The sequence below is a fragment of the Electrona antarctica genome, assembly GCF_951216825.1.
Source record: "Electrona antarctica genome assembly, chromosome: 21".
Lineage (NCBI taxonomy): Eukaryota > Metazoa > Chordata > Actinopteri > Myctophiformes > Myctophidae > Electrona > Electrona antarctica.
The window spans coordinates 20,003,664-20,018,410 of record NC_136802.1 but is presented as its reverse complement, the minus strand read 5'-3'; the positions used below and the strand labels follow the sequence as shown (position 1 = coordinate 20,018,410).

Sequence of the window (14,747 nt, the reverse complement as noted above, 5' to 3'; positions counted from 1 at the left end):
ATATCATATCCCAATGCGACATGCTGCCGCAGTTAAGCCCATGTCGAGTCGGTCGGACCCACGGTTCTCCAGAACCGCCACAGGCCTCTGGCCGGGCCAGACTCCATATTTGGGCATGCCTAAATACGGATTCGTCCCAGACTCCATATCGCCACAAAAGGCCTCTGTCAGACTTCATATTTGGGCATGCCTAACGAATAACTCCATATATGGGTATACAAGGGGACACAGCTGACATCACAAGGCATCTGCCCGGGCCAGACTCCATATTTGGGCATGCCTAAATACGGGTTAGTCCCACTGACTTCTGACTTCTGCATAGACTCCATATTCACTCATCACACCCTGTACACTCAAGACACGCTCCATATATGGCCAGTGCATGCGAGGTCGCTTCTCGCCCTCGGGGGGGGGGGGGGGGGGGGGGGGGGGGTTGTGTGTGTGTGTGTGTGTGTGTGTGTGGTTTTTTTACCAACCAACACAGAAACTAGAAAGGTCTTGCATATGTGACAGAACAAGTTGAGGCTCTTGGCATGAAAGAAAAGACATACATTTTTTACAAGGTGCAAAAAGTGACATATTGAAAAGGTGAAAAAGGAGTGGATTCTTGGGTCCTCAGACCATCCTCAGCACTCACAGTGCTCTCACCAGTACTCCCAAGAGAGACTCGACCTTTGTTTCTTTTTCTGTCGCTGTGTGAGCCTTTTCTGACTTTATTCCTTTAAGACCTGAGGCCTATTCTACAAATTCCCAGTACTTCTCAAACTTTTTCCTCCCAAAGGGGACCCTAAAATGATGTGCATTTGGCCGCGGACCCCCATTATGAAAAGGTTTTTCGCCAGTGTTTTTTCGTGTACCACTGTCCTAAACCACTGTTCTAAATCCTAAGAGTTGCTATGGTCCTCACAATGGGGTGCATGTGTTTGGTCCGAAAAACGACAACCCGCATCAATCCCTAACCTAACCATAACCGCAGGCACGGGAGCAGGCGCTAGTCCGAGGTGCGGACGCATGTCGATCCAATGCTCCGTCGGACCATAGTATGCCTCCCCTCACAATGTCCATGTCTACTCATGTCTATTTCTCAACGTCCACTATAGAGTGTATGCGCGTGACTCTCCCCTCTACCCATGACTCATCACTTGTTTCATTCATTATTTTTTAACCTGCCCTCCAGTCACACCAGCCAACAGTGCATGGAGTGGGTGGCTGATATAGTACACGTTTAATATACAGTACAGCACCTTTTCATTTTCTATCTCTTCTCTCTGTCTCTCTCCTTTTTTCTTACCAATGTACGCTACAGTACTGTACATGCATGCACTATACACACACACGTGGGGGGCGACTGTGGCTCAAGAGGTAGAGCAGGTCGTCCAATGATCCATGGGTCGGCGGTTCGAATCCCGGCTCCTCCTGTCTACATGTCGAAGTGTCCTTGGGCAAGACACTGAACCCCAACCTTGCATGGCTTCCGCTGCAATCGGTGTATGAATGTGTGTGTGAATGGGAGAATGTAATGCACAATCTATGTAAAGCGCCTTGGATAAAGGCGCTATATAAATGCACCATTTACCATTTACACACAAACATGCAAACATGCACACAGGCACAGCTATACATGCACGCACGCAGCCACCCCACCCACATACTGTACCATTTTCTGCTCAGTGCCCACTCTGTCCACTCCGCAGTAGAATTTCACTCTTTCGGGTGCCTGATAGTCCTTGTGAGTGCGAGCACTCTGTTCTGAGTGTGAGCACCCTGTTGTGAGCACGAGCACACGTGAGCGCAGGGACCCGGTCTAATCTAATTTTAACAGGTTATACACTTTGTTTTGTTTTTCATTATAATCGATCAGCTACGTTTGCACGACGCCATTGTACGATGAAGCATAAAATATGGCTTAAGTGGTTAATCAGATGAATCGATTTACATTAATTTTTTTGTCATTGTCATTTTTTGTCAACTGATTATTCGATTAATCGACAAAGTTATCGATAGAATAAACGATAGTTGCAGCCTTATTCTAATCCATCTCCCGTCTTGTCTCGTATTCCTCTCCTATCTTTCTGCCCTTGGTTCCCATGATCTATTCTCTACACTCTCCTCTAGAAATACAGCATACAATACCGTAAAGTCACACAGAAATGCTTTTATTGAGTGATGAGTGTCTTTCCACAGGGTCCTGTTCTGTATTGACTTGTCCATCAAGTCTCAAGTATGGCTGTTTGTCATGGCCACACACACACACACACACACACACACACACACACACACACACACACACACACACACACACACACACACACACACACACACACACACACACACACACACACACACACACACACAGTTATTCTATTGTGTGGGCTGCTTGGTACAAAGACTGGAAACACTCCACAACAAATACATTGCACCAAATGTTGGTGGTCAAAAGCAAATGTGGTGGTCAACTTCCACTGAAATGAATTGTGGGGGCGGGGCTGTCAGCTCTCTAGCTTATATATACAGTACTCTATGGTCGTGATGCATCTGGTCATCATTGTGACTCTGTCTCTCTTTTGACAGAATGTACTGTGTCTGTACACCGTATACCCCAAGATGAGCAATGACAAGCACATCCCGGACCTACTAGGCCGGGTGCTGCTGGATCAAAAGCTCAACGTGCAATGGGAAAAAAAATCTGCACACCAATAAAGTGCTCCCGTTTGCAAAATTCATTTGGTAATGTCTTGGGCCTCAGAACTCTTCCTCAGTCCTAGTATAACCCCAAATAGTTCTCAAACGTCTTTTGTGCAAAGGACCATGATATGTATTTGGCCTTTCTGCCAGGGGACGAGAAGAGATTTATGTATTAAAAAAAGCACACACACACACACACACACACACACACACACACACACACACACACACACACACATACACCTGAAGTGACTGGCTCTGAGCTTGTAGATATGCTATTTTTGAGAACTTCTGTTCTAAACCCCTGTTCTAAATGCTAAGAGGTTTTTTAAAAAACATGTTGCTATATAGCCTAACTAAATTATAAACGGGTAACTTAAAAGCGAGAGGGGCCTGCGACATGGACAGAGATATTATGGTGGAGGTTCCCAGCTTGACACCTGCACAGCTTGACACCTTGACACTGTGCATGTGCATGGCACAGTGAAAGAGGAAAACATCAATCTGACAGACTCCTATTCTCTTGTGTAGCACAGGTTAGGATCTATCAATTGTTCAGAGAGGGCAAGGGCGGAGAGAGAGATAAGTATATTTGAATAGAGGAAGGGAGCGCTGCCGTGGTCCTTTGTTTGTTGAACTGAATACAGGTGCTCGTTGGCGAGGTTAAATCATAACATTAAAGAAGAGGATCCAAGGCACTCTGTTCCAGTGAGGTGGGAAAAAAAGCCTTTTTTATTTAAGAGTTACGGCATGGCAAAGAACATTACAAAAAGAAGGACCAACGCGTTTCGGCACTCAGCCTTTGTCAGGGTCCCGTGACGCGTTTCGGCACTCAGCCTTCGTCAGGGTCCCGTGACGCGTTTCGGCACTCAGCCTTCGTCAGGGTCCCGTGACGCGTTTCGGCACTCAGCCTTCGTCAGGGTCCCGTGGCGCGTTTCGGCACTCAGCCTTCGTCAGGGTCCCGTGACGCGTTTCGGCACTCAGCCTTCGTCAGGGTCCTGTGACGCGTTTCGGCACTCAGCCTTCGTCAGGGAGAGCTTTTGCTCAGAGAAAGTCGAAAGAGAGGAAAGGAACTCTGGCAGTGAAATGGAAGGATGAATCCCTTGCGTCCATCATCCTCCTGTCCTGGTCTCATTTTCACCTTTTTGCCTGTAACAATCGCTCTTGTAGAACTCTAGGTGCCTCTACTGTATATCGCTTCACACATAATGATGGCCTGCCTGCCTGATGGTGGTGTGTAGGGATGGAGCTCGTTAATTTGTATTGATAACGATCACCTTATCGAGCAGTCCAGTGTGCGGACCATACATACAGTACATACGTACGTACATGCATACATACGTACGTACACAGACACACACAGCTGCGTAATGGAGAGGAGGCACCGCTCAAAAATCCTATAACTGGTGTGAGAGCGTTCTCTTTTTATTCTCATTTTCACCTTTTATCATACTTTTTTTTTTCTCTTTACCTCCCCCCAACCCCCCTCCCTGTCTCTGCTAGGGCTGTATCTAACTCGGAATTGAATCCGTAGATCCCGATTCAGCGTTGCCTAGAATGTTACGGACGGTGCACATCGGTAGAAATCCATCTCACTTTGAAAAGACGCCTCATGCTGTTTGGGCTTTTCTTTGTTTTAAACCCTTAATGTGCTCTCTCTCTCTCTCTCTCTCTCTCTCTCTCTCTCTCTCTCTCTCTCTCTCTCTCTCTCTCTCTCTCTCTCTCTCTCTGTGTGATTATGGTTTCTTCCATTTTGTTTTATGTAGCAGGTGTGTGGGGCTTTGAGGAGGCCACCGAATGTAAAAACATTGGTAAATGGTAAATGGTGCATTTATATAGCGCCTTTATCCAAGGCGCTTTACAGAGATTGTGCATTACATTCACCCATTCATACACCGATGGCAGCGGAAACCATGCAAGGCACAAACTAGCACATCGGGAGCAATTTGGCGTTCAGTGTCTTGCTCAAGGACACTTTGACAGTAACTCTGAGTAGAGCTTTTAGGTGTTTTCTCGGGGTGCATAAGTATACCACTAAGTTGGCCATTGAAGGTGACACAGGTTTGGAAAGCTCCCTTACAAGGCAGAGATGTGAAATGATTAGATTATGGAATCGCCTTATCCAACTGCCAGAAGAGTCTTACGAAAGTAAGTACATCAGCAGCAATGGAGGGTGGACATCGTGAAAAAAGCTAAATTAATAAATTATATTCAATTCAAAGAGGACTACATGACTGAACCTTATGTTGTATTTAATTTAAAAAGTCCCTCTGTGCCCAGTTAAGATCTGGCGCTTTACCTCTGGCAGTTGAGGTGGGCAGATGGCATTCCTGAGGAGCAGCGACTGTGTGTTCTTTGTGACCTGGGAGTTGTAGAGGATGAGTTTAATTTTGTTTTCTACTGTCTACTATACCATGATTTAAGAAACTCTTTATTTGAAAAAATTCAGGATAAGAATCCAGATTTGTTTTGGATGTCTGAATATTTTATGTTAAATTGGTTGTTCAGTAATGAAGTTTTTGTTTTAGGAAAATTCATAGAGATACGTTGGAGAACGATGTATCCATAAGTAACTGTCTATGTATTTTGTGTATATGTATCATTATGTATGTACAATTTTGTGAGTGTCTTGTAAGCCCTGGGAATCTTATGACTTAGGACACTTTAATAAAAACTCTATCTATCTACTGTAGCTTTTGGGAGTTTATTAATTTGTATGTAAATGGACTATAATGGATTTTTTTTGTCAAAAGCGTGTCCGTCCGTCCGTCCGTGTGTTGATAAATGCAACTCGACTGCATGAAATTACATTCATATTATTAATGTGATAATGTCCCTCTGCAGATATTTTTACTCTGGCATCGATAATTTTTTTTTTTTTTTAAACGGGTTTGAATGTATTTACCTTGACAGGCGTGTCCCCCCCTCCCCCCCCATACTGTAGGAGTGCATGCACAATTGCACATCGCCGTCTGACAAATGTGTTCGTATCGACGCTTGGCCAAATCGGATGTGCCTCGGTGGATTCGAACCCCTAGACTGGTGGTTCTCAAACTTGTAGGCCTACTCAAGTACTGTACTTAAGAACATGTGTCTGCAGTCTACCATATTATAACACAGAGCCCGTTCATTTTCCACTCCATAGTCTGAATTCAACTGGAACCAACGATGTGCTTTAATAGGCCTTGTTTACCCACTGCTTTCTGTCACAGAGAATGATTTGATCCAGCGCCAGCCAGCCAGCGCTGCTCAAGCTAGGCTTTGATCTCATACATTTCAGTCCCGTATACTGCAGTAATAGCCGGCGAGGAATGTCCCAGGCTTCCACTCCTGTTCCTCCTCTTCTTCAAGGAGCAGATAAATCATCGGAATCTAAAAAAGCCAAGCGGAACAAAGGCTGTCTTGGGAGTTGTGTGTGTGTGTGTGTGTGTGTGTGTGTGTGTGTGTGTGTGTGTGTGTGTGTGTGTGTGTGTGTGTGTGTGTGTGTGTGTGTGTGTGTGTGTGTGTGTGTGTGTGTGTGTGTGTGTGTGTGTGTGTGTGTGTGTGTGTGTGTGTGGCACCGTCACATGTAGATTCAACATGTTAAATGGGGGAGGGGGGGGGGGGGGGGGGGGGGGGGGTCTCTGTGTTGAATTTCCATGATCCCCTCCAGGTACTCTGGTTTTTCCTCCCACGCCAATTTAGTGTGTGTGGCATTGTCACATGATGTGTAGATTCAACATGTTGTATGGGAGACAGAGATCATTGTCACATGATGTGTAGATTCAACATGTTGTATGGGAGACAGAGATCATGCAAGCTTCCAAGTGTTTAAACGTTTAGCTATAGGCAATGGTGGAAACTAACCAAGTACATTTACTTAAGTACAATTTTGAGGTACTTTTGAGGTAGTGGTGCATTAAATTAATCGATATGGCAATATATCGATCGAAACTCCGGGCGATAGGTGAATCGATCGAGAGGCTGCTGTATCGATACGGCATTAAATGGCATGAATTATCTGGGTGACGAATTATCTGGTGTTGACAAATTGATATATATCGATTTTTATCGTATCATGGCCTCTGTATCGTGATACATATCTATCGTGAGATTGCAAGCAATATCCACCACTACTTTGAGGTACTTACTTTGCAGATTTTAATTATTATTACAAAACGTACATTAAACATTTCAACCCTAAAGACATTTCGGCCATTTGAAAACTTGAAATAGGACATTTTGCACAATGAATACTTTTTCTTTTGGTAGTTTAACTACATTTGATTAGATTCATCGAAAACTCCCGTCCTTCATGGTTCTTGTTTCTGTTTTATTATTGACATTTTCCAAAAATATAGCGCACATAACACACAAGCATGATAGAATATCAAAATACAAAATTGGCGTGATATTTCCTAATGTCCTAAGCGTGATATTTCCTAATGTCCTAAGGCAACGCTCGCTTCCGATGTGGTCCGTCAATAAAATGTTTCCCCGCCATCCAATTCCATTAGCATTGCGATATTTGGCCGCACCAACTCCAGTAATGTAAAAGTACCTCAAAATTGTACTCAAGTACAGTACTTAAGTATTGAAAATCTTAGGGGGTGATGACGTTCACACCGACACGTGTCACGCTACAGGCACTACAGACGTTTCAAAAAGGTCCTGTCAAAGCGGTACATCGGGGGAAAAACAGGTGCAGCCTGTGGAGCGGACAACGTGAACCGCATGATGATGAAGTAATGAGATGCGGCGGAGAAAATATGGATTCAAGCAGACGCTCGCCAATCTTTCGTCTAATATGTTTTATCAGCGTTTTGCCGTTGTGCCTCACTGCCACCATTTATACCACATCTACTGGCTTCAAGGTAGAAACTGAATTTCCCTCGGAGGACTATAAGGACCAGGGGAAACGCGTAGCAGACCACTACTCACTAAATAAACTATTCAATGTGTGTGCGAGCGTGTGCCGTGCATGCGTGCGTGCGTGCATGCACGCGTCCTTTGGGTGCCAGTGTCCTTGGTATTGTTTAACACACAGGCTGCCTCCGACTGCATCTCTGGGGTCAGCATGTGTTTAACAATGCCAAGGACACAAGCACAGGTCACTGTACAGATCTTACATTCAAGCATATTATAAATTAATAAATAAATATTATTTTAATACCCAGTCCTTCAGAGTATATATATTTTTTCACTGTACTGTACATTTGCACATCCTTGACTTGTCCTTGCATTGTCCAGAACTATAGCAGTGGGTGGTATTGATACAGCGCCCGGGGGGGGGTGCAGTCATAAGGGTTAAGTGTGTCCGTCTTTGAAGTGCTGCAGGGACTGGAGCTAGTAGTGTTGGTGAAACGGGTGCTTAGCTCATAACGGAAGGGAAGACTTTATTCTCGTTAACGGACACCATCAGGGAGGCCATCTACTGAATAGCCCAGTGTGTGTGTGTGTGTGTGTGTGTGTGTGTGTGTGTGTGTGTGTGTGTGTGTGTGTGTGTGTGTGTGTGTGTGTGTGTGTGTGTGTGTGTGTGTGTGTGTGTGTGGGGGGGGGGGGTCTGTTGGCACTGGCTCTCGTATACACACACTGTTAAAGAGAGCCAGAGAGAAGAGAACAGAGACAAAGTTTATGGGGGAGAGAGAGAGAGGTGTAGATCAGTAGAAAGTGAACGAGCGAGATAGAGAGTGAGCCAGCTATACTGTAGATATTGTTATTGGCCAAATGAGATCCACAGGCAGGCTGGAATGAAACCTGCTGCACGCTTTGGTCTGCATTTCCCACAGAATGCTCTGTAGTTGAGTTCTGGCGATGCATAGAGGCTGATGCTACATACTGTAGAGCTACACACCCTGAAACGCTGCACCAAACGATGCACTTGGAGCTTTGTAGACTGCTATATAGTGCTGCACGATTAATCGTAAAAAGACACTTATGTGATCTCATTTCTAAATGTGAGCAAGAATCGTGCAGGGCTGTCCAATTCATTTTAGCTCCTCTTGTGTTTTTGCAACGAGAGAGAATTTAAGTCGATCACTTTGTATAGTAATGTTAAGCAACTACAGACTAAAGACAATAAGTATTGTTATGGAAAAAAATGAGAATCGTGTGAGAATCGTGATCTCAATTCTTGGGGACGAAAACTGAGATTCACATTTGAGCAAGAATCGTGCAGCACTAATCTGCACTTGAATCCTGAAAAGTCACAGTTTTGGACATAAGGTTTACACCCGACAGACGATATGCTTCACTAATCTAATGTGCCCCCCCCCCCTTTTGTAGCTGAGCACAAGTGTTCATTTTCAGCAATGCCCTGCACAAATAGAGACATACAGACAGACACACATTAAAACCTGGGAGCTGACCAGTACAACCACAGTCTTATACTGTTGGCCACTAAGCAGCTTCACTCGAGCAGTTTGGGGTTTAGTGCCTTGCTCAAGGGCACTTCAGCGGTGTTGGGTGAGTGACCCTATGGGTCTAATACTGGCCCCCCTCCTTTTCCCCCTACACCAAATATCTTTGCCAAAAATAGGCCATATACAGGCTCACAGCTCGTTTTGTGACTCATGGCGAGCTTGTAGGGCGTTTATTTTCGCTGAAGGTTGGACTATTATGACATGCCTATAGAAAACGGACATCATGGGAGTGTGTGTGTGTGTGTGTGGGGGGGGGGTCAACATTAATCTACCTCTCTGGCCTTTGTGATAAGCAAACATAATCTATTTTTAAAATTAGATTAACAAAGCTTGCTATGTAGCACAAATGGATGCTCTCTCTCTCTCTCTTTTTTGCATTACACTATTATGCTTTGTTTTAAGCTGATTGTTTATATTGTGCACATTGTACAACACTTTGTAACTTTGTTTCAAAAGGTGCTTTATAAATAAAATGTATACTTACTTGCTCTTGCACGCACGCACACTCACTCACTCACTCACTCACTCACTCACTCACTCACTCACTCACTCAATCAGGCACTCACTGTACTAACTTTTCTTTAGCACCTTTGAAAATGGTTCTGCACAAACTCTCTATCTCTCCCGTTCCCCCTCTCTAACTTTTTGCACTAGCAACAAGGACACTTGTGATAGCTCTCTAATGAGCCTGAGAGTATCAGCCAATATTTTATTTTTGGACCCTCGAACGGCAGCAAGCTGTTTTCTAATAATTATAATATCTAGCAAATAAAATGGAGAGAGTACCGTGTTTTTTGGCTTTAATGAAACTCCAAACATCCTGGGTGCCAAAGGGGTGACAAAGTAAGGGCGACAAAGTAAAACAAAACAAAAGTGCTATTGTGGAAAATTTGAAAAGGCTTTTGCATTGCAAGGAAGTAAAAGATATGCACCTACGCATAAATGTGTGACTCAAAGCCTACAGAGTCACTTGAAGGCTACATTATGTATTTGCGTGGGCTACATTTTAAACTTTTCTCACTATGCATTAATAACTAATTACAGTACAATAGACTTTTTAATTATATTTGTCTGGAGAAACTGATGCACATCGTCCTGCGTGCATATTTTCAACGTTCCTGCTCATCTCTGTCTCACGTACTCACGTACTCACGCACTCACTCACTCACTCACTCACTCACTCACTCATTCTCAAAATCTCTGCAGTTCCATGTACTGTCATTGCTTTTGGGACATCAGGCCTCATTCATGAAGCTCAAAACCTGTTTCTGATTCATGAATGGGTGTGTGCGACGTTGATGTGTTTGGATCACAGGTGTATCGAACCATGAGTTCCACCTGTTGGTATAAATCACACTAGAAGTTTGCACCTCTCTGTGGCCCTCGTGTCCAGAGTTGGGGCCTCCGTGCGGCCCTCACAACTACGTTGCATGGCCTATCCAACTGATATGGGCACATGTCTGTACAGTATATATGTCAGGCCTTGTCTCTTTTGTGGGCATAAATGGAGGTACAGTACCTGATGTCATTAGTAAGCATTAGTAGTACTTCCGAGATTACAAAGAAGAGCATGTAGATCTGGTTTATTTGGCAAGCAAGTCGTTTATCTTAAGCAGACATGACAACACTGCTTCCAATATAATGGTTTGGGGGACTGGGCAGCAACCACAGCCTTCCAATGCAAAATTCATGTCACTTCCCATCCTACTGTAATTCGTTGAGCACTATCCACTCGGCAATGACATGCCTATACGTAACGGCTGCCGTTCTGAAATCTGGCTCAAATGGTAAGACGGCCAGACTGAAAGCCAAGTGAGAAGAAATGTGAAAAGTCAGCCAAACGGAACGAATCAACTTAAAACTACAACTGTCTTGACAAGAACAGTCGAACATAACTGACAGCAGTGGAGAGAGAGGGAGAGAACGAACCACAGAATGATCGACCAAGATATAGGGAGTCATTCAAATGACGGCAAAAAAGAGAGAGAGAGAGAGAGAGAGAGAGAGAGAGAGACTGCAAAAGATTGATAGTGGTATAACACACTACCCTGCTGGAAAAACCAGCATGTATGACCAGCATAACCAGCATACCAGCATACCAGCAAAACCAGCATATGTTGTGTTTTGGTGCTGGTATGCTGATGACCAGCATGGGATGCTGGGATGCTGGAACAGCATGGGATGCTGGTATGGGATGCTGGAACAGCATGGGATGCTGGTCACCAGCATGGGATGCTGGTGACCAGCATGGGATGCTGGTGAGCCCACCCCTGGGGGGTGTCGACCATCACCCTATGACACCAGCTATACAGTTCGGCAGAAATTCCACTCTCTCTTTCAATCACAGCAGAGACAACACTCATCACTTCAGCAAGGAGCTACCAACAATACACTGAAAAAAAATAGAATTCATCCAATTGATTATTATATAGCAACTTGTTGCAATTCGTTTTTTGAGTTGAGTTAATGTTGTAGCTTAAATCGTTGACAGAACAAAAAACTTTCCGTTGGCTTATTCATTCAGCCAATTGCAAATTTCCAGTTTAAAATGTTGACAGAACGAAGAACTTTTCATTGGCCATTAATTCAGCCAATTGCAATTTTCCAGAATAAAATGTTGACAGAACGAAGAACCTTTCATTGGCTATTAATTCAGCCAATTGCAATTATCCAGTTTAAAATTTTGACATAACGAAAAACTTTTCATTGGCCATTAATTCAGCTAATTGCAATTTCAGTTTAAAATGTTGACTGAACAAAACTCTATGTTGGCTTATTAATTCAGCCAATTGACACAATTTAGTTATCGCCACTTGTGTAATACACTCAGTCAACTAGTACTGGTTATTTAGGCATTAAAACAAATTATTTTACATTACAACATAATTGATTGAATTAAATGTACTATTTATTTAAAAGTACCAATAACATTGGGAACATATTCACTATCTTCACAATACTTGTCACAGTAAACTGTAAATTCAGTGCAAAAGTGCCATCATATGGCATCAAAATACTGTCACCATGTTCAGTGCAAATGCCTTCTGTGCAAGTACCAATAACATTGGGAACAACAATGTTCAATATCTTCACAATATTCGTCACTGTAAACTCAGTGCAAATGTGCCATCATATGGCATCAAAATACTGTCACCATGTTCAGTGCAAGTGCAACCATTGGCAACATACATTCTATAACCGCATGTAAAATAAATCATTGTCTGACTTATGACAAGCTTAACAATTCTTGTAGTGGTTCTCAAACTTTCTTTTTAAGGTCAGGATCCCAAATTGAAACAAATTAACCCCCCCCCCCCATTTGTATTAAAATGTTCACAATATTAGTTCAAATCCCACAATTATTCAACTGTTTTAGAAAATATCCGATCTACATGCTCACAACGCACCTTTTGAGCTTGTAGATCAGCTACCTTCAAACAGCCAAAGTATATGATAAAGGTTGATTTTTAAGCCATTGTAAGTAATTGTTGAGAATTCCCTTCAGGACCCCATTTTGAGAACCACTGTCTTAAAGTTCTGAAGTCTGTAACAATATGTAAAAAGTAAAAAAGTTAAATGTGGCCTTTAGTTTTAGTTTAGTAGAGACATAGTTAAGATTCGAAACATTGTGTATTACTGAGACAATATGTTTCTCAGTGTCTCAACGCGTGTTGAACATTTCTCGCTTTTGCACAGCCTCAAAGAAGAACTTCCAACGTGGTGGATACTCGAGACAGTTTGGTTCTAAAGTCAATCTTGTGCAACACCTTATGCAGATCCATTTGGCAAAAGAAAGAAAAAAGTCTATATCTGAGACATAGTTAGATGTAGACCCCATCTTGTGCAACGCCCGTACCCCTTATGCAGATCCATTTGGCAAAAAGAAGAAGAAAAAAAGGTCTATGATGAGACATAGTTGGAAGTCTGAGATTCAACTTCAAAACAATCGGATCTAAAACATTGTCTATTACTGAGACAATAAGTTTCTCAGTGTCTCAACGCGTGCTGAACATTTCTCGGCATCCAGAGAGAGGAACAGCTTTTGCACAGCCTCAAAGAAGAACTTCCAACCTGGTGGATACTCGATGTGGAGTGCATAAATAAGGCCAAAGAGAACAGCGAAGGCACTTGGAACATCTGGAAGGCCGTCAACGACCACTTCATCCTCCAATACCACCGCAGCTTGTAGCGCCGAGTCTGGGCCTCCTGGAAGCGCCACGATCTCCAGAATAGCCATACGGACGCCACTGGTGTGCCTGTCCACATCGTCTCTCTAGATTGGAGCACATTAACAAAAAATGAACATTAAGAAATATCCCAAAATGACAATGAGGTGGATTTTCATTGATGGCTGAAATGCTGATTTACCTGACAGGTCTGAACAATTGGATCCTTTTCCTTGAGAAAGAACTGCAGTCCTTTGAGTGCCACCACCCTCCTGTGTCTTATGATATATGTGGTCTACATACCAAGAAAAGAACATGAGTTAGAATTTGATTCAAATAACTGCACAACATTGCATGCTTTATTCATTGATAATCTACTCCAGACAGGACAGTGCTGATGATAACCATGTGGGAATTCCAATCAAGAAATAGATCTGTAATTACTTTTGTTAAAAAAGCAAGGAATATAAAAACCAGCTGTCTGATAATCAAAGATACTTTCTAACCACTGATTCCCATGATCTCTACTATCAGTTATACAAAATATCTTCACAGAAAATAGCCAAATTACAAGCTCACATGTCGCAAAGGTGCATGTGTGAGATTGTAGATGTGCTATTTTTGTGTGTTCCACCAGAATAGGGACAATATAGTGGCATGCGGTTAAAGGCATAGACATAAAAACCTAGTTCATTGGAGCGACCTGTAAAAAAACAACAGAGCGGAAGTGAGGATGGCACTCTGCCACTCAAAGTGACTACTGGCCAATCAGTGTGTCTTTTCATGAGTTGTCAGAATAAACGAACGACCAGAGGGCACAGCAGTGGCCTTAGTTCTATATCTGAACGCACCCTGGGTTAACGAAAAGACCCGTCCCCAACTGCCTCTGATACTAATAAGTATACATTGTTTGGAACTAGAGAACTCTAGTAGTATGTACAGTACACACAAAGCATGTGATACAGTACCAGGAGTACACCAGATAACGAGTATTGCATGTATTCCAGACTTGCACAGCACTCCAATTATAAAAACAAATTTCTGATATTTTAAGACCCTTTTGGGCATTATTTCCCCATCTCACCTGGTCATCAAGGCTCTCCAACAGGACCTTTAACTTCTCTTGACTGGGGTGGTGGGCTCTGGAGCGGTAAACTTGAATCAGGCCTCTGGTGTGCTCATCCAGCGTCGAGAGGAATGTTGAGATCAAGTCAACTCCTGTGATTCTTTTGAATTCGGCATACACCTGCAAAACAAAATTAGATAATGGAAGACAGAATTTTACATCCTAAGACAGGTCATGTAGCTATCATAACTTCACATATCTAGCATCACAGCAGTTGCTCAGGAGATGGAGTGTCTGTGAGTCAGACACTGCCATTGAGCAGGTTGGTGCTTTGCATGTGGTTGTCTCGGTTAGGGTTTGGGTTAAAGTTACAGTTTATAAAAGGGCAGGCAACAGTGATTTTGTCATTTGTTAGATGTCCTGTAAGGT

At 43.2% G+C, this 14,747-nt stretch overlaps 2 protein-coding genes across 2 annotated transcripts in view; one reads left to right on the top strand and one right to left on the bottom strand.

Annotated features, from left to right (window-relative positions):
* Nucleotides 1–14,747, top strand: part of htr2cl1 (5-hydroxytryptamine (serotonin) receptor 2C, G protein-coupled-like 1) — a gene marked incomplete at its 3' end in the record, with an annotated part of 198,203 nt that overhangs the window by 16,885 nt on the left and 166,571 nt on the right. The gene's annotated exons all lie outside the window — the stretch shown is intronic.
* LOC306914265 (uncharacterized protein) overlaps nt 12,428–14,747 on the bottom strand; it is a gene marked incomplete at its 5' end in the record, with an annotated part of 69,033 nt that continues 66,713 nt past the window's right edge. The window contains 3 exons of the mRNA XM_079491255.1: nt 12,428–13,359; nt 13,455–13,547; nt 14,337–14,498. Coding sequence (XP_079347381.1) covers nt 13,054–13,359; nt 13,455–13,547; nt 14,337–14,498 — 561 coding nt within the window. The 3' untranslated portion in view covers nt 12,428–13,053. The remainder of the gene's footprint in view (nt 13,360–13,454; nt 13,548–14,336; nt 14,499–14,747) is intronic.